The sequence below is a fragment of the Mandrillus leucophaeus genome, unplaced genomic scaffold (genome assembly GCF_000951045.1).
Source record: "Mandrillus leucophaeus isolate KB7577 unplaced genomic scaffold, Mleu.le_1.0 Scaffold153, whole genome shotgun sequence".
NCBI classification, from domain to species: Eukaryota; Metazoa; Chordata; class Mammalia; order Primates; family Cercopithecidae; genus Mandrillus; species Mandrillus leucophaeus.
In genome coordinates, this window is record NW_012101510.1 from 2,600,136 (window position 1) to 2,618,331 (window position 18,196).

At 52.3% G+C, this 18,196-nt stretch overlaps 3 protein-coding genes across 5 annotated transcripts in view; 1 reads left to right on the forward strand and 2 right to left on the reverse strand.

Annotated features, from left to right (window-relative positions):
* Positions 1 to 3,624, reverse strand: part of TOP3A (topoisomerase (DNA) III alpha) — a 55,270-nt gene extending 51,646 nt beyond the window's left edge. For 2 of the 3 annotated variants that reach the window (XM_011975284.1, XM_011975283.1), the window contains exon 1: positions 3,133 to 3,624. In XM_011975284.1, the coding sequence (XP_011830674.1) occupies positions 3,133 to 3,312 (180 nt within the window). In that variant the 5' untranslated portion in view covers positions 3,313 to 3,624. The remainder of the gene's footprint in view (positions 1 to 3,132) is intronic. The other variant, XM_011975285.1, reaches the window with a different exon arrangement.
* Positions 3,625 to 3,659: 35 nt separating this feature from the next.
* On the forward strand, positions 3,660 to 16,863 carry SMCR8 (Smith-Magenis syndrome chromosome region, candidate 8). Its single transcript, XM_011975286.1, has 3 exons — positions 3,660 to 6,678; positions 11,434 to 12,014; positions 16,373 to 16,863. The coding sequence occupies exons 1-2, from the start codon at positions 4,322 to 4,324 to the stop codon at positions 11,885 to 11,887; spliced, it is 2,811 nt and encodes a 936-aa protein (XP_011830676.1). The 5' UTR covers positions 3,660 to 4,321; the 3' UTR covers positions 11,888 to 12,014; positions 16,373 to 16,863.
* Positions 16,864 to 17,277: 414 nt separating this feature from the next.
* The window catches only part of SHMT1 (serine hydroxymethyltransferase 1 (soluble)), a 53,047-nt gene continuing 52,128 nt past the window's right edge, over positions 17,278 to 18,196 (reverse strand). Inside the window, exons 10-11 of the mRNA XM_011975305.1 lie at positions 18,084 to 18,196; positions 17,278 to 17,731 (exon numbers count right to left, since the gene is read on the reverse strand). The exon at positions 18,084 to 18,196 is cut by the window's right edge and continues 21 nt beyond it. Coding sequence (XP_011830695.1) covers positions 17,562 to 17,731; positions 18,084 to 18,196 — 283 coding nt within the window. The 3' untranslated portion in view covers positions 17,278 to 17,561. The remainder of the gene's footprint in view (positions 17,732 to 18,083) is intronic.

The window sequence follows — 18,196 nt, forward strand, 5'->3', positions numbered from 1 at the left end:
CACATGGCTAATTTTTGTATTTCTAGTAGAGAGGGGTTTCGCCATGTTGGCCAGGTTGATCTTGAACTCATGACCTCAGGTGATCCACCTGCTTGAGCCTCCCAAACTGCTGGCATTACAGGCGTGAGCTGTTGCGCCCAGCCCAAGTATTAATATTTATTGAAAGTTTCCTGCATTCCAGACACCATAACAGGCGTTAGGACATAGCAATTAAAATATAATCACTGCCCTTTGGAGCGTAGAGTCCAAGGAGAGGCAGTGACAAAAATCAAATAAATGACTGCACATCCCATTATTTAACTGTAACTAGTAGATGCCTTTCAAGTAGAATAGAGTGCTATGACAGCATGTCAGTAAGGGTCTCTGACCTAGTGTGGGGGAAGAGGTGGTGAGGGAAGGATTCCTTGAAGATGAGACATTTCAGCAGCCTCTCTCCTCTAGCTGCCCAAGATGCCAAAAGGAAAGGAGGCCAAAGAGAAGAAAGTGGCCCTGGCCCCCGCTGTCATGGAGCAGCAGTAGGCCAATAAGGTGGTAAATCTCATTTGAGAAAAAGCCCTAAGAATTTTGGCATTGGACATCTAGCTGAAGGGCCTCACCCACTTTGTCAAATAGTCCTGCTATAACTGGCTGCAGCGGCAGAGCCGCTGTCCTCTATAAGCGGCTGATGTGCCACCTGGGATTGACCAGTTCACCCAGGCCTCAGACTACCAAACTTAAGCTACTCAATTGCTTAAGCTTGCCCACAGTACAGACAAGAGACACAGCACGGGAAGAGATTGAAACTGTTGGCCCAGGCTGAGAAGAAAGCTGCCAGCAAAGGGGATGTCCCTACTAAGAGACCACCTACACTTCAAGCAGGGGTTGACACCGCCAACAACTTGGTAGAGAACATGAAGGGTCAGCTGGTGGTGGATCCCATTGAGCTGGCTGTCTTCCTGCCTGCGCTGTGTCCTAAGATGGGGATTCTCTACCGCACTGTCAAGACTGGGGTGTCAAGTTCCACAGGAAGACCTGTACCACTGTCACCTTCACACAGGTTAACTTTCTGGAAGACAAAGGAGCTCTGGCTAAGCTGGTGGAAGCTGGCAGAACAAATTACAATGACATATGAGATCTGCTGTCACAAGGGAGGCAATGCCCTGGGTCCAAAATCTGTAGCTTGCATTACCAACCGAGAAAAGGCAAAGGCTAAAGAATTTGCCACTAAACTGGGTTAAGTACACACTGTTGCGCTTTCTGTACATAAAAATAATAAAATTTCTCCTTCCAAGAAAAGTATTTCCTTTTGGCTGGAATTGCCATCTTGGAGTAATTTGCCAAAATGATGAACAGGGGACGAGGCATCTGATATATGCTCTCCTGGCCTTATAGAAAACACGGAGTTTGGGCTGGGCGCAGTGGCTCACACCTGTAACCCCAGCACTCTGGGAGGCTAAGCAGGTGGATGGCCTGAGGTCAGGGGTTTGAGAACAGCCTGGCCAACACAGTGAAACCCCACCTCTACTAAAAATACAAAAAATTAGCTGGGCATGGTGGCGGGCGCCTGTAATCTCAGTTACTAGGGAGGCTGAGGCAGGAGAATCGCTTGAACCCGGGAGGCAGAGGTTGCAGTGAGCTGAGATCACACCACTGCACTCCACGCTGGGCAACAAGGGCAAAACTCCATCTCAAAACAAACAAACAAACAAACAAAACAAAAACACGGAGTTCCTCTGGCCACAGACACCAGAATCTACAATGAAGGTGATCTTGAGGACTGAATAAGAATGGATATTGTTCAAAAACCAATGACCCACAAATGTTACATGGCAGAACTGGAAAAGTCTATGTTACCTAGGATGCTGTTGGCACTTCTGCGAACAAGGGCTAGATTCTTGCCAAAAGAATTAATGTTTCTGTTGAGCATATTAACCACTCTAAGAGCCAAGTTCCTTCCTGAAATGTGTGAAAGAAAATGATCAAAGAAGAAGCAAGTCAAAGAGAAAGGGTTCAACTGAAGTGCCAGCCCGTTCCATTGAGGGAAGTATACCTTGTGAGAACCAATGGAAAGGAGCCTGGGCTGCTGGAACCTATTCCCTATGGATTCATGGCATGTTAGGTTAAAAACAGATAAATACAAGACCTCTGAATTGCTTAGAAAAAAGAAAGAGAGAGAGAGAAAAAATGAATTCAGCAGAGCCTTGAAGGATAAGTAGTTAGGTGTAGGAGGACCATTTTTCAAGAGGCCCAGAGCCCTAGAAGTAGACAAACCTTGGGGCTGGTCACCAGGACTTCTAGCACTGGAAACAGGTAAAGCTGTCAGCCAACATTCACACAACCCTGGCTCCACTCCCACTATCCTTTAACTGGAAACGCGTCTTAGGACCCCGGGCACTAAAGAAAAACGAGCAAGGAACTTCCACCCACGCTCTTAGAAAAGTTCTCCAGAAAACCATTTCAGGATCTACTTTTGTTATCTGAGATATTTTCCTGGACAGTTTTCTACGTCTCCCGTGGCACCTCCTTTATGAAACTTTTTCTTATCCTCCTTTGGTTTGTGCCTCCCGTGTGTGTGTAGAACACATTCTTACCACTTACCTCTCTCAGAATCAGTTCATCATCTCTAATCCCCAAACCTTACCGTGTTCCTGTCACGGTGTACTTTGAGGCTGGAAAGTCACAAGGGCTGTAGAACGCAGTGGATGTGGCACAGGATGGGGAGGGCTAGGTTGGCTGGGGAGCGATCGGGCAGGGCTTGAACGCCAAGTTAAGGGAATCTGGTCAGTAGTCCCCAAATGAATTTCTGAATCTCGAGGGAAGAACAGTAAAATACAGACTTCCCCAATCTCACACAAGACCCAAAGGGCAGCCAGTGCCCGAGGCGGTTCCGAGAATCAGACAAGTTTGGGAACCTGCTCAGGACAAGGAAAACAAAAGGTTTCCAAGCAAATGAGTGAAATATCTCAACTACGTTTTAAAATGCACTCCAGTCGGATAGCAGACAGGAGGCCACCGCAATAATCCAGACGAGGGGCGGTGAGGCCTGAGAAATGGGAGATAATCGCCTTCATCTCGATTGGCGGCGCCCACCACGCTGTCCGGCTCGGCGGGCCTCCCTTAAGGCACGCAGCTGATCGGAACGCGCTTTCTTACCCGCCTCATGCGCCCGTTGGACAGCAGGTCGGCGATCCCCTTGGCCGCGTCGTTTTTTTCGGCCACACAGAGGACCTTCCGCACGCCTCGGAGGGCCACCTCCATGGCGGGGCGGGAAAAGGCACGGTCTCCGGGCTGTCGCAGCCACCGGAGCGCGGAGCGTAGGACAGGAAAGATCATCCTTAGGCCCCGCGCCTGCAGCCGCTCCCCGGCTGCCGGCGCATCCTGGGGAAGCCAGAGGCGATGCTCAACTGGCGCCCACCGAAAAGGAACTAGAGCCTCGCTTCGGTCACGTCCCCACCAGCCTGCTGGCCTTTGGAGCTTCAGTCACTCAGTCTTTTCCGTGTCGCAGCCGCCGCCTCAGCACCGAACCCAGTACCTTGGCGTGCAGCTTCCGCCCGCCTTCTCCAGCCACTTCCGCCAGGCGCGCGCCCCACAGCGACCTGGAACTACAACTCCCAGACTGGCCCGCGCCCCTCGTCCAAGCACGTTTCCCCCTACCACCGCCCCCCCGACTCACTCCGCCCCACTTTCCCCTCCTTCCCAGCAGTGGTTGGTTAATCACACTCCTTCTTGGGGGAAGCCGCCGGACACTCCCATCCAAGGCCTTCTCTTTCTCATGACTTTTTTTCCTCCTGCTCGGAAGTCTACGAGGACGCTTCCGGGTCACGCGGCGCCGACACCAGGAATCATGTGACACCAAGATGGCGGCGCCGCGGTAGCTGAATCCGGGTTGTGGCGTCCTAGGAGCCGCGACGGTTTCTGCCCTCGGGCAGTGAGGGCCGGCAGCGCTTGGCTGACCCCTGCGGCGTCCCGTAGCCTCGCGTTAAGCCTTGTTCACAGCGAGGGCTGTTGCTTGTCGCGGTGAGTTTCAGGGAGTGCAGGTGACCTCATTGCAGGTTTCTTGTGCTGGCCGCGCTCGCCGGAGGAAGAAGAGAAGGGCATTTGGGCCTGCGGCCTTGGCGTTCATGAGGCCTCCGAGAGCTCCGGAGGAGCTACAACTCCGAGGGGGCGGCTAGAGTTCGAGTCCTCGGGTGTGTGAGAAGCTGCCTAGGACCCCGGGTTCGGGGAGTCGCAAAGAAGGCGGTAAGGGCTTCGCTTCCTTCTCCGGAGGCCTGCCTTCTGCGCGTCGATTAACCCCGCATTCTTTCCCACTTCCTCTCAATGTTTTCTTCATACATCTGGAAATATGATCAGCGCCCCTGACGTAGTGGCCTTCACTAAAGAGGAAGAATATGAGGAAGAGCCTTACAATGAGCCGGCCCTCCCTGAGGAGTACTCGGTGCCGCTCTTCCCCTTCGCCAACCAGGGTGCTAACCCCTGGTCAAAACTGTCTGGGGCCAAGTTTTCGAGGGACTTCATTCTTATTTCCGAGTTCTCTGAGCAGGTGGGACCCCAACCGTTACTGACCATCCCCAATGACACCAAAGTTTTTGGCACTTTTGATCTCAATTACTTCTCCCTGCGTATCATGTCGGTGGATTACCAGGCTTCCTTCGTGGGCCATCCTCCTGGATCTGCCTACCCCAAGCTGAACTTCGTGGAGGACTCCAAGGTGGTGCTGGGAGATTCCAAGGAGGGAGCCTTTGCATACGTGCACCACCTTACCCTATACGACCTGGAGGCCCGTGGCTTCGTGAGGCCGTTTTGCATGGCTTATATCTCTGCAGACCAGCATAAAATCATGCAGCAGTTCCAGGAGCTTTCAGCCGAATTTTCCAGAGCTTCTGAGTGCTTGAAAACTGGCAACAGGAAAGCATTTGCTGGGGAACTTGAAAAAAAGCTGAAAGACTTGGATTACACCAGGACAGTGCTGCACACGGAAACGGAGATCCAGAAGAAAGCCAACGACAAAGGCTTTTACTCATCTCAGGCAATTGAGAAAGCCAATGAACTGGCCAGTGTGGAGAAGTCCATCATTGAACATCAAGACCTGCTGAAGCAGATCCGCTCATACCCTCATCGGAAGTTGAAGGGGTGTGATTTGTGTCCTGGTGAGATGGAGCACATCCAGGATCAGGCCAGCCAGGCATCCACTACCTCTAACCCTGATGAGTCTGCCGACACAGACCTTTACACCTGCAGACCAGCCTACACCCCAAAACTTATCAAAGCAAAGTCCACCAAGTGTTTTGACAAGAAGTTGAAGACCTTAGAGGAGCTCTGTGACACTGAATATTTCACCCAGACCCTGACTCAGCTCAGCCACATTGAACACATGTTCAGAGGAGACCTGTGTTACCTCCTGACCAGTCAGATTGATAGAGCACTTCTAAAACAACAGCACATAACAAACTTTCTCTTTGAAGACTTTGTGGAGGTCGATGACAGGATGGTGGAGAAGCAAGAACGCATACCCTCTAAGCCCAGTCAAGACAGGCCGCCTTCCAGGTCTCTAGAAGAATGCCCAATTCCTAAAGTATTAATTAGTGTTGGTTCTTACAAGTCCAGTGTGGAGTCTGTGCTGATCAAGATGGAGCAGGAACTGGGAGATGAGGAGTACAAGGAAGTGGAGGTGACGGAGTTGAGCAGTTTTGACCCCCAGGAAAACTTGGACTACCTGGATATGGATATGAAAGGGAGTATCAGCAGTGGTGAAAGCATTGAAGTTTTGGGCACGGAGAAATCCACGTCTGTGCTTTCTAAGTCTGACAGCCAGGCCAGCCTCACGGTACCATTGAGCCCCCAGGTAGTCCGGAGCAAAGCAGTCAGCCACAGGACCATCAGCGAGGACAGTATTGAAGTCCTCAGTACCTGCCCCTCTGAGGCCCTCATCCCTGATGACTTTAAGGCCAGCTACCCAAGTGCCATTAATGAAGAAGAATCATATCCAGATGGCAATGAGGGAGCCATCCACTTCCAGGCAAGCATTAGTCCTCCGGAGCTGGGTGAGACGGAGGAGGGCAGCATGGAAAACACCCCATCACAAATAGACTCCTGCTGTATTGGGAAGGAGAGCGACGGTCAGCTGGTGCTGCCCTCCAGTCCAGCCCACACACACTCTGACGAGGATGGAGTGGTGAGCAGCCCCCCACAGCGCCACAGGCAGAAGGACCAGGGGTTCCGTGTAGACTTTTCAATGGAAAATGCCAGCCCTTCTTCCCGAGACGACAGTTGTGAAGGGTTTCCCGCTTATGAGCTGGACCCAAGCCACGTGCTGGCTAGCCGGGACATCAGTAAGACCAGCCTGGATAACTACTCAGACACCACCAGCTATGTGAGCAGTGTAGCTTCCACCAGCTCGGACAGGATCCCTTCTGCTTATCCTGCTGGCCTGTCTTCCGATAGGCATAAAAAGAGGGCTGGCCAGAACGCCTTAAAATTCATCCGCCAGTACCCCTTTGCCCACCCAGCCATCTACTCCCTGCTCAGCGGGAGGACACTCGTGGTCCTGGGGGAAGATGAGGCCATAGTCAGGAAGCTTGTGACTGCACTGGCTATCTTTGTCCCCAGCTATGGCTGCTACGCTAAGCCCGTGAAACATTGGGCCTCCTCCCCTTTGCACATTATGGATTTTCAGAAGTGGAAGCTTATTGGCTTGCAGAGGTAACTGGTTCCAGGTGCTGGGGAAGGGCCTTGGCCAGATAGGGATGAGGCATATTGGTGTGGTGGAGCCAGAATCAGGAAGCCTGGCTTCTAGACAGGGCCCAGTTCCTACCACTGTGTTACTTTTAACAAATCATCCCCCTCTCTGGTTTCCATTTCATTGTCTGTCATGTGAGGGGGTTGCAGTTCTTAGGTGGTTGCCAATCCCCATCTGTCCCCGAGCTGTGTCAGAATTATTAGAGAAAGTTTTTTTTTTTTTTTTTTTTTTTTTTTTTTTTGAGACGGAGTCTCGCTCTGTCGCCCAAGCTGGAGTGCAGTGGCCAGATCTCAGCTCACTGCAAGCTCCGCCTCCCGGGTTCATGCCATTCTCCTGCCTCAGCCTCCTGAGTAGCTGGGACTACAGGCGCCCGCCACCTCGCCCGGCTAGTTTTTTGTAGTTTTTAGTAGAGACGGGGTTTCACCATGTTAGCCAGGATGGTCTCGATCTTGTGACCTCGTGATCCGCCCGTCTCGGCCTCCCAAAGTGCTGGAATTACAGGCTTGAGCCCCCGCGCCCGGCCTAGAGAAAGTTTTTTTTTTTATTTTATTTTTTTTTTTTTTGCGACGAAGTCTCGCCATTGTCCCCCAGGCTGGAGTGTAATGGCACCATCTTGACTCACTGCAACCTCCACCTCCTGAGTTCAAGCAATTCTCCTGCCTCAGGCTCCCAAGTAGCTGGGATTGCAGGTGCCTGCCACCACCCCCGGCTAACTTTTCTATTTTTAGTAGAGATGGGGTTTTACCATGTTGGCCAGGCTGGTCTGGAACTCCTAACCTCAGGTGATCTGCCCGCCTTGGCTTCCCAAAGTGCTGGGATTACAGGCGTGAGCCACCACGCCCAGCCAGGAAAGTTTTAAAAATCATGAATTCCTGAATCACACCCCTCGAGGTTCTGATTCGGTTGGTGTGAGGTAAGACATGGAATTTCTCTGTGGCCCTCACCAGCCAGACGGCAGGGAGCATCCCTCTATAAAAGCAAAAGGCTCATCAGAAGGGACAGACGACTCCGGGGGAAAGGGTTAGGCCGCTGTCCCTATAAGTGCTCCTTCAACCTTCAGAGCATGCGCAGATGTTGGGTGCTGGGAGTATCTGCCTCCAGCGTCCTGCGCAGGCGTGAGGTGCGGCGGGCAGGGGTGGGGAGCCCTGTACCCTGGAGGGTCCCCTGCGGGGCCGAATGGGATGGACTACAGCTCACCCACAGAATTCCTGGGGGAGGTGTGAGAAGACACCGCCTGAGGGTATCATAAGGTGAAACTGTTGTGGGCCGTGGCAGTAAGCGGGAGCAGTCGGTGGTCTGGGTCAGGTCCTGGTGTGCCACCACTCGCTGTCTGGATTCGGACCAGCCATCTTATTCATTCAGTCACCCGATCGTGTTGAACACCTCTGAAGGGCTCCCGGGGCCCACCTGAGAGCCATTGGAAGGCTCCACGTTTAGTGCACGTCCAAAAAGCACAGCACAGTGCAGTGCCGGGCCCTGAGAAGTGCTCAGAGGGTGGAACCGGCACCGACACAGGCAGGCAGACTGGGGCCCACCTGAGGCCCAGCTTTAAAAATCATGAGCAGGAGAATGTCTTCAGTGGCTGTGACCTTCCTGTCCTCAGAGGTGTTGCGCTGCAGAGGCTCTGCACTCTGAGCACCATGGTCCAGAAGTGTCTCTCCTCACTCAGGCCCACTGCTCACATGATGGACTCTCAGAACTCTCACTTCAGAACACCAGTCTTGCTTGGCCTTGGTTTTTTTCACTCTGCCTGGAAGTGCTTGTAGTTGGGTCAGCCATCTGTGGGGATAAGAGATGACTAAACCACCAAGCTGGTCTCCTGTCATTTGCGGGTTTTTTTTTTTTTTTTTGAGACAGAGTCTTGCTCTGTTGCCCAGGCTGGAGTGCAGTGATGTGATCTCGGCCCACTGCAGCCTCTGCCTCCTAGGCTCAGGTTATTCTCGTGCCTCAGCCTCTCCAGTAACTGGGACTATAGGCGTGCGCCACCTTGCCAGGCTAATTTTTGTATTTTTTGTAGAGACAGCGTTTCACCATGTTGGCCAGACTGGTCTCAAATGATCGGCCCACCTCAGCCTTCTGAAGTGCTGGGATTACAGGCGTGAACCTGGCCCTGCTCTCATTTTAAGTGAACACCAGGAGTCACTGTATTGCTCACTAAGCAGCAGTCACAAGCCCGGACCAAAAAGCAGAGCATAGTTCTGGCGGGAGAAAGTGCTAGCCTAGTGTGTGTCAGAGACCCTGGGTTGAGTCCTGGCTTGACCACTAGCTAGCCTGGTGACCTTGCACAAGCTGCCACCTCACCCAGTCCTCTGTGTGCTCATTGGTCATAGAGGTGTCCTCCCACAGCGGGCATGGGAAGTGCAACGTGAAGCTGCAGTTGGGGTGCCGTGCGCCTGGGGGCTGGAGGCCTGAGGCTTCTCCCTTCCAGTGTCATCTGGCTTCCTGAGGAGGAGCTTTATGGAAACAGAAGTGGAGGAACAGTTAGAATAGCCAGCTTCTTCCAAAAGAAGTGTCACTGTTGGGGCAAGTGTCAGAGCTGCATCAGGGGATGCTGGGCCTGGGAGCAGGTATCCTGGCAGAGATGGAGGGGCAAAAAGGTGGGAGGTGAGGCCTGGGTGCCCTGTGGCGGCAGCACCTGTGGATCTGAATGTGCAGAGCTTGGGAGGTGTTTGACTCTGGCTGGCCCCGCTTTGGGAGGTGAGAGTGAAGGCAATAGAGAGCTGAGAAGGCCCCACAACCAGAACACAGGGGCCATGCAGTATGGGTTGAGGAGAGCATCTCACTGCCCTTGTGAGCTTTCTTAGCTGTCAGCCACCTGCAGTCCCCAACTCCTCCATGCCCGTGGGATGCATGCAGTCCATAGCCCAGCGCTGTCCCGGTGGTCAGGATGCATGCAGGATGCATGGCCTTTGTGTCTCAGCTGTCCCATCTCTGTGACCTTGCTTTTGCCTTGGTCTGCCACACCCTCCTCAGTCCCTAGAGCCCTCTGTGCTTCTGAGGGCCAGTTCTAAGGTACCTCTACAAATCCCCCAGGTCTTCCCAACTACAACCTTTCTCAAGGAGAATGAGACCTCATCTCCCTTCACTTTGCTGTACTTGTGCACATTTCTTCCCAGTCAGACTGAGCTCATGCAGGACAAGAGTTCTAGGTCATTCTTCATTACAGGGTTAGCTCTCAGGGCAATGCCGGGATGTTACAGATGCTCTGTAAATGATTGTTAAATGTACAAGAAGATAAAACCCAGGAAGGGAAAAGTACTATGAGATTACCTTGGTCCCAAGTCACCGTCAGTCCTTTTTACACCATACCTGTCTGACATAAACCCTAAATGTCCAGGCCCTACAGGGCAGTCCCTGCTGCTCTGAGGAAGCTGCTCCAGGAGGATGTTTAAGGAACCACTCCCCTCACCGAGTGAATACTGGCTTTCCTGGCTCTGATGTGCCAGGCATTGGGGCATGAGACCAGATCAGATGCAGTTCTGGGACTCTAGAATCTTGGAGCTCCTTGTTCAGTGGGGAGAAGCCAGTGAACAAACAGCAGTCACCCCACTGGTCAGTGCTAGGCTAAAAGTAGTGATAGTGATGACAGCGCCTACTGAGGACAGCATTGTCCTAAACATCACTCATTTTGTCTCCACAGCGACCCCATGAGGGATGTAATAGTAGTAACTGGCCCGTACAGTGGCTCATGCCTATAATCCTAAATCTTCGGGAGGCTAAGGCAGAAGGATCACTTGAGCCCAGCGGTTCAATACCAGCCTGGGAAACATAGCAAGCTTTCTTCTCTGCAAAAAATTACCCGAGCGTGGTGGCATACGCCTGTAGTACCAACTACTTGGGAGGCCAAGGTGGGAGGATTGCTTGAGCCCCGGAGGTGAAGGCTGCAGTGAGTCACGATTGTGCCACTGCATGCCGGCCTGGGCAACAGAGCAAGACCCTGTCTGTAAATAAAGACAGTAGGAACTGTTATCTCCATCTTATAGATGAGGCTCCGAGAGGTTAATGAATTTGGCCAAGGTCACAGCGAGAAAGCAGGAGAGGCTTGGGGAAGGCTGAATATGGGTACAAGAGGGAGAGAGGTTATTTCAGGCAGAACAAAGAGGTTTTGTTTGTTCGTTTGTTTGTTTGTTTTGTTTTTGAGACAGCGTCTCACTCTGTCGCCCAGACTGGAGTGCAGTGGCACGATCTCGGCTCAGTGCAAGCTCCACCTTCCAGGTTTACGCCACTCTCCAGCCTCAGCCTCCCAAGTAGCTGGGATTGCAGGCGCCCGCCACCACGCCCGGCTAATTTTTTGTATTTTTAGTAGAGACGGGGTTTCACCACGTGAGCCAGGATGGTCTCAATCTCCTGACCTCGTGATCTACCCGCCTCGGCCTCCCAAAGTGCTGGGATTACAGGCGTGAGCCACCCGGCCTGAACAAAGAGGTTTCTAATTTTGAGGCCCCACTGAAAGCTTGTCAGGGCTCCAAAAAAGAGTCCATTCAGCAGGAATTAGACCAGAAAGGGCTTTGTGGGCCACCCACTGCGTTTGACCTTGACCATAAGAGTGGTGAGGAGCCCTTTGAAGATCACGATGATCAGATTTGTCTTCCAGGAAGAGCCAGTGCATGCTGGCTAGGTGGATGCTGGCCTGGGGACAGGAGGCCTCACCTCCCAAGCTTCTGCCTCCACTTTCCCGGCCCTTGCCCTTCCTCCTGACCTTGGCCTGTCTGTTTCAGAGTGGCCTCCCCTGCCGGTGCCGGTACCCTTCATGCCCTGAGTCGCTACAGCCGCTACATGAGCATCCTGGACCTTGACAACAAAACCCTGCGCTGCCCCCTTTACAGAGGCACCCTAGTGCCCCGCCTGGCAGACCACCGCACACAGATCAAGCGGGGCAGCACCTACTACCTGCATGTCCAGAGCATGCTCACTCAGCTCTGCTCTAAGGCCTTCCTCTACACCTTCTGCCACCACCTGCACCTGCCTACGCACGACAAGGAGACAGCGGAGCTGCTAGCCAGCCGCCAGGCGAGCTTCCTAAAGCTGACCCTGGGTCTGGTGAATGAGGATGTCAGGGTGGTCCAGTACCTGGCTGAGCTGCTGAAGCTGCACTACATGCAGGAATCTCCAGGGACCAGCCACCCCATGCTCAGGTTTGACTATGTCCCCAGCTTTTTGTATAAAATCTGAGGTCGGTCCCAGCCACTGTGACCAAGACCTGTGACTCAGGGTATGGGGAGGGGAGGGGTTGGCATGACCAAACAGTTGCCTGAACTGGACTGTTTAGGTTTCTGGTGTCTGGCAGCATGGTTCCCACGTGGCTCCTGGTAGTTTTCAAATTGGACGTGGGCAGAAGTGGAGCCTGGGTCCCTCTAAAGGCATCTGGAGGGATGGTGACAGCTACATTCGGCTCCCTGGTGAAGAGAGGCCCCTGGATGTAGAGGGGGCCTTGGTTTTCTGAGGACTGGCAGCCAGGGCAGAAGGGAAGCCACCAGTCCCTTGGTGGGGTAGGGTGAGGGCAGGAAGGCCAAAACCTGATGGGAGGAGCACACTGACCATATTCAGCATTGCCGGACACTTGAGTGGCAAAATGAGCGAGGGCGGCAGCTCGGTAACTGTTGTGGTTTGATGGAAAACAGGAGGGCAGAACACCCATCACCTCCTTCAGACCCAGATGCAGACCTTTATTTGCCTCCTGGAGCCTGCTGTCCCAGGGGAGGCCCTGGACCAGCCAGTGGGAGGGAGAAAGGCTGCCACCCTTTGGGTTGTGGGAAACATGCAGCCTTGGCCTCAGGGCCACAGAGCGTGAACAGCACCCTGTCCCCTGTCCTCACCACCTTTACCTGGGAGAGAAATGCCTGTGAGCGGGCCTTGGGACTCACCCCCTACACTCTTTCGCCAGGAACGAGCAGAGTGTTCCCTAGTCCCCGTGTGAAGCGGGCACAAGTGACCAAAGCCAATGGTGAGCACCACCTGGGGGCTGGAGAGCACAGCAGGCAGAGCAGGGCTGAGGTGCCATGAGGCCATCCCCGCCACGCAAGGGAGGAGCAGTCAACAGCCCTCCTGGGTGGCCCACTGGCTCCTGCTGGCCAGAGTGCGTGAGCACTGACTGTCCTCGTGGGGAAGGTCTGCAGACCCGTGTGAACATGGCAGAGGCCACACTGCAGCTCCCACCCACACAAACCTTTGCAACCACTTCACTACCTCTCACTGGGTCTCGTGGGCACTGGACAGCACGGTTCTGTTTAGTCAGCTGGTGCAGGTGGTCAGCCCAGCCGATGAGAACTCAAATGGCTGGATTTCCTGGATGAGCTACCACGTGACGCTCTTCAGGTTCTGCCTTTGGGAGGCTGTGTGCACCTCAGTCACCACAGCTCGTGGCCATCCCCAGTTGAGTCTCCCTTCTGAGGACAAGTTTGAGACTGGGAAGGAGACACCCCTGGTTCAGCACCTGTCCCACTGACAGTGATCCCCTGGCCTCCCCGAGCCTCCTTAGGCAATGGCCACTGGTTTGTAGACAGAGGGTTTCTTGCAGCCTTGAAAATTTTATTCCCTAAGTGGGGACAGCTCTGGGTATTACTGCTTCTTTGATTTGTTCCACAAAAATTGTGCTGAAATGGACCTGAATCAGCCCTGGGTGTGCATCTGTTGGCGCCTACTGCTGAGGCCCGGCCTGCCCATCGGCCTGTAGTACGCACTCGAGGTCATCACGGAGCCAGCCAGCTTCTCTTCTCATCAAGGAGGCAGAGACCCCGGTGGAAGCCGAGAGTGACCAAAGAGGGCTTGCATCACATCACTCCAGTGGTTCCCTCCTTGTCCAAGTCCTCATTGTAAGGGCATGGCCCGTTGGCTCCAGCCGTTGGCTTCTGTTCAGGGTCCTTGTTCCCACCAGAGGTGTTTGATTTTGCTCCTGGGGCTGTGATGGAGAACCTTTTGTGGCAGATGGCGCTGCCTACATCTCATTGGTTCTCTGTACCTGTGCCCGTTGCACATGTTCACAGACAGGAGAGTCGCCAGCAATACCTTGGCAGCCTTTAAATGTGAAACGTCTGTTACTTGCGCCGGAGGCAGAGGCTGTGCAGGGAGCCTGCTTCTCATCATGGGCTCTCTTATCTGTACGGCTCCCCCTCCTCCTGTTCTAGATGCTGATTTGTTTTCTCACTGGCTGGCTAATTGCTGTCTACTTACGCCTCCATGGCCATAACTGTGCAACATTTTATCTGAGAAGGCAGGAAGGTCAGAAAGTGATCATTGGCCCCACCACTGTGGCATTCCTGTCCCTAACACAGAAATTCACAGCTCATACTCTTGCCTGGGAAACTTGGGAAAGGCTCATGAGTTTGGGGCAGATCCTGAATTGCAGCCACACTTGGCCTTCTAGAAGCTGAAGCTGTGCACTCAAGTGGTCCTAAGTAGAAGTCCACTTGGGGTATTTGCTGGCACACACTTTCAAGGGTGGTTCGGAAGGTCCTGAGACCTAAGGCAAAAGGCTGCTGGGGCATGAACAGAACAGACTGTCTCAGGGGCAGCCATAGAAGTGGCAAGCAGGGCCAGTCTCCCTCAAGGTTGTTCTTCATTAAGTAAAGATGGCTTCGTGACTAGTGTTTGAGCTCCCAGATTTATATTTGGGTTAAAAACTAACTTTTCAATGTGGCAGTTTCAAAGGATTACTTGATGCAAAGTATGTTTCCTTTCAAAGGGATCTTGAAGTGGTACCAGGACTGAGTCATAACTTGGGCAGAGGCAGTTAACACTGGGAAGCCCTGCCCCTCCCTATGCCCCCTTCACTCTGGGGGACTGAAACCTACTATGCAGTGGGACTAATCTCATCAAGAATTTTCAGTTGAGGCCTGGCGTGGTGGCTCATGCCTGTAATCCCAATACTTTTGGGAGGCCGAGGCGGGCGGATCACCTGAGGTTAGGAGTTCGAGACCAGCCTGGCTAACGTGGTGAAACCCTGTCTCTACTAAAAATACAAAAAAAGTTAGCCAGGTCTGGTAGTGAGTGCGGGTAATCCCAGTTACTTGGGAGGCTGAGGCAGGAGAATCACTTGAACCTGGGAGGCAGAGGTTGCAGTGAGCCGAGGCTGCACCACTGTACTCCAGCCTGGGCAACAAGAGCGAAAACTCCGTCTCAAAAAAAAAAAAAAAGAATTTTCATTTGAGGTATTCTTCCAGTAGAAGGTTAATCAGTTTTTAATGAAACCATTAAAAATAACACTTCCCAGAAAATAGATGACATCAGTGCCCCTTGCTACTTCCTCAGTCCTCACTGTTGCTTTGAGGGCCCAGGTACTGAAACTGGTTGTCTTGAGTTTTGTGTCAAGCTTTTCCTCCAGTCCATTATCCCCCTCCCTCGTTTCTGAAGCAGTCTAGGTTAAACTAGCTACGCAGGTAGTTGTGGACTGGTCATTTTCAAAAGCCCCACTTTAGAGATCAGGCCACAGCTTTTTATATCGCACAGGACACATCAGCCTGAGCTGCTGCCTCACGCCTGTTTCCCCAGGAACCTCACTCCTTTGGTGGAACCTTGGGATTTTAGAAATTGTGGCTTTTCCATACCTCATTTACTCCAACAGTTGAAGTTACACACATTGCTCCCGAATTTGGAAATAGACTGCAGTACTTTACCTTTCATTCTCCATCTGGCCTTTACCTTCTTTGCTTCAGTGGTGGAAAACAGTTGCCATATTCAAAGTATAGTAGATTTCAACCTCACACAAACGACAAGTCCCATTTCACAATCCTAGGAAGGCCCACCAATTTCATTTCACGCACCAGGGCGGCTGCAGTTGGAGGCCGAGGGCAGCCCTCTGCTCACTGAATGTCTTGCATGCGCTGACTGCTGCCCGCGTGCTGAACATGCCCCACCGCCCAGGCCCAGCACTGCATGTTGGGTCAGCGTCTAGTGCTGCTGTCACGTCTTTGTCTGCACAGCCAGTAGCATTGTCTCAGCCAGGGGGTTTATCAGAAGGTGTGCAAGGCCTTTGGGGGAACTGAGCCCCTATAGTGGGCAGTCTCCTTTACGTTCCCACCTCCCCGAAAAGCACAGAAGACAGTGCCTTGGTTTGTGCTTTGAAGTAAACCAGCCAGCTTTCTGGCTTTGCCCCAATACTGTGATGGAACATAATAAAACTGGAGATACGGTTTTAACACTGCAAACAGGAAAAAGCATCAAGTTTCTACTTCTGGCTGGAAAGCAAAACCAATCTCAGCTGACAAGACTGGGCAAACTAAGTTTTCCTGAGTCCATTCTCCTTCGAGCCCTGACCTAACCTGGCCTTACCTCATTAAGGTTTGGTTAAAGCAGTGGCAAGGAGGCGGCAAGAGTGGATGGGGGTGTGGGGAGGGGATGAACACTCTGCAGCCAATTAATCTGTTGGTAGGGGCCCAGCTTCTTGGGAGTGCTTATTCAGCTCAAGAGTGGAGGCTGTACACAGCGAGCCCTGGAGATGGCAGCTTGTCTCCAGCTGGGGAGGGTTCAGGCCCCTGAATTGAAGACCACTTTGGTAGCAGAAATGTAGGGACTGGTCACTCATTTCTTTTGGTAGCAGAAATAAGTTGAGTCACCCACAACTCACGGATTCTGTAGCAGCTGCTCCACCCACAATAAAGCAAACGCCAACAGGCTAGACCCCAGATTGCAGGGACTGCCACCTACAAGGTGGGACCGCAGGCTGCCTCACGGGGATTGTCTGCCACTAAATAGCTGGAGTCACAGATTGAGATAAATGCCACCTTCAAGGTTGCAGTGAAAAGCATAGTCCTATGTGATGAATTCATATGTGTTATTTTTTAAAAAGCTATTTTATTACTGCATGTTCCCGTCCCGTCTTGTGAATGTGAGTCCCCGCCACCACATGAGCTGCAGTTGTTGCAGCGGCTGGTGCAGAGTGCGGCTGGCGCGTGTGTGATAGCATCTCGTAGGTGTTGCTGCACAAGAGTTAACCAGAGTCAATGCCAAACACATAGTATGAGAAGTGTACTTTTTAAGAAATTAATTTATTTGAGTTCAAATATTTTTGAAATATGAAAATTGGTTGTATTTTTTAAAGCTATAATTCTTGTAGACATTCTGTGGTTAAAAATTTGATTGTGCTTATTAAAAATGGTCATCTATGTTTTGCACTTCAGCTACGTGAAAATAAAGTTTCTTTGGGAAGGTGACATTTGGCTTCCTGATTACGGGAAGGAGTTGGTTATCTCAGGTGGAGCAGGAGAGCCTGGTTGATTCTCACACCAGGATGGGACTGCGACTTCCCAGGATGGAGGGAGGAGACCATTGCTACACCACACTTTATGAGTTACTGAAAGCAAAACCCTCCCACCATACTGGGTACATCTTGTGTGCACTTGGCTAACATACACTTCTGATTTACAGCAGAAGGTTCAGAGGCGAATTCAGTTCTCCTTTGGCATGCCACTGGATAACACGATAGTGAGAGGGGCAGTGTGTACAAGCTGTGGACATGGGCATTTCCTCTCTGTTGCAGCAAGGTGGAGGAAAGCCAGGGAGAGTAAAATGCTAGAATCTTCCTAATAGCTTTGCCCTACACCACGGTCTAAATGATTATGGCCAAGTGGCTACATAGTATTTTATTTTTCTAGAATTATATCCAGCTGTGAGAAAGCCAGGTTCAAATTTAAATCCTTTAATTAATAACCTGTCCCAGAATTACTAACAGTGAGACTTAAACAAATTTTGATTTGTGAAGAAAATATGAAAAAAGTCCAAAAGAAACCCCGTCAGAGGGCCCAAGTGTCAACGGTTCCCCTGTGGAGCAGCTCATCCATTTCTCAAGTGGGGTCCCCCGGCAGGCGGCTTCCTCTGTGGCGCCAGGCGGGTCCAGAGCGGACCGGCTCCTTTAGAAGTCGGGCAGGCCAGGCAGAGGGAAGAGAGAGGCGAAGCTCTCAACCTCCTCCCGGAGAGCCTGCACGGCCCCCTGGTACTTATCCCCTGTCAGTCTCTCCTTGAACTCCTTCAGGGTGGCTCTGACACCAATGTCGCTCTGAATCTGCAGGGTCAGCTCTATCCCTGTGCGACAAGACACAAGTGAGTCACCCCACACCACACACCAAGTGAGGCGCAATGGCTGGGGGCCGAGGCACAACTGCCAGAATGTCCCCCAGCTGGGGAGCGCGGCAGGGCACAAGGTCTCCATGCTTACCTCAGTTACTCTCGGATGCACCCACCCTTAGATGTCCTGGGTAGCCCAAATTTATAAACCTCTCAGACAAGGTGATTTACGTAAGTGTTTTTTGCTGTCTCCCACCCCAACACTCAGCCTTGGTGCAGAATTGTCTTTCAGTGGCAGGATCTCAGCTACTCATCACAATCAGAAACTAAATACAATAAGATGTGGCAACTTCCAAAAGTTTATCCTTACCTCTGTGAATAAACTGGGCTACTTTTTGGAAGTCTTTTTCCAAAAGTCCGCGAGACGTCAGTGCTGGGGTCCCCAGCCGCAGTCCACTGGGCCGCAGAGCACTTCTGTCACCT

Bases quoted from the DNA above. Each gene is read 5' to 3' on its own strand.
- SMCR8 (XM_011975286.1), top strand. From the start codon at position 4,322: ATGATCAGCGCCCCTGACGTAGTGGCCTTCACTAAAGAGGAAGAATAT. The intron at 6,679-11,433 runs GTAACTGGTTCC...TGTCTGTTTCAG, and splicing joins AAGCTTATTGGCTTGCAGAG to AGTGGCCTCCCCTGCCGGTG.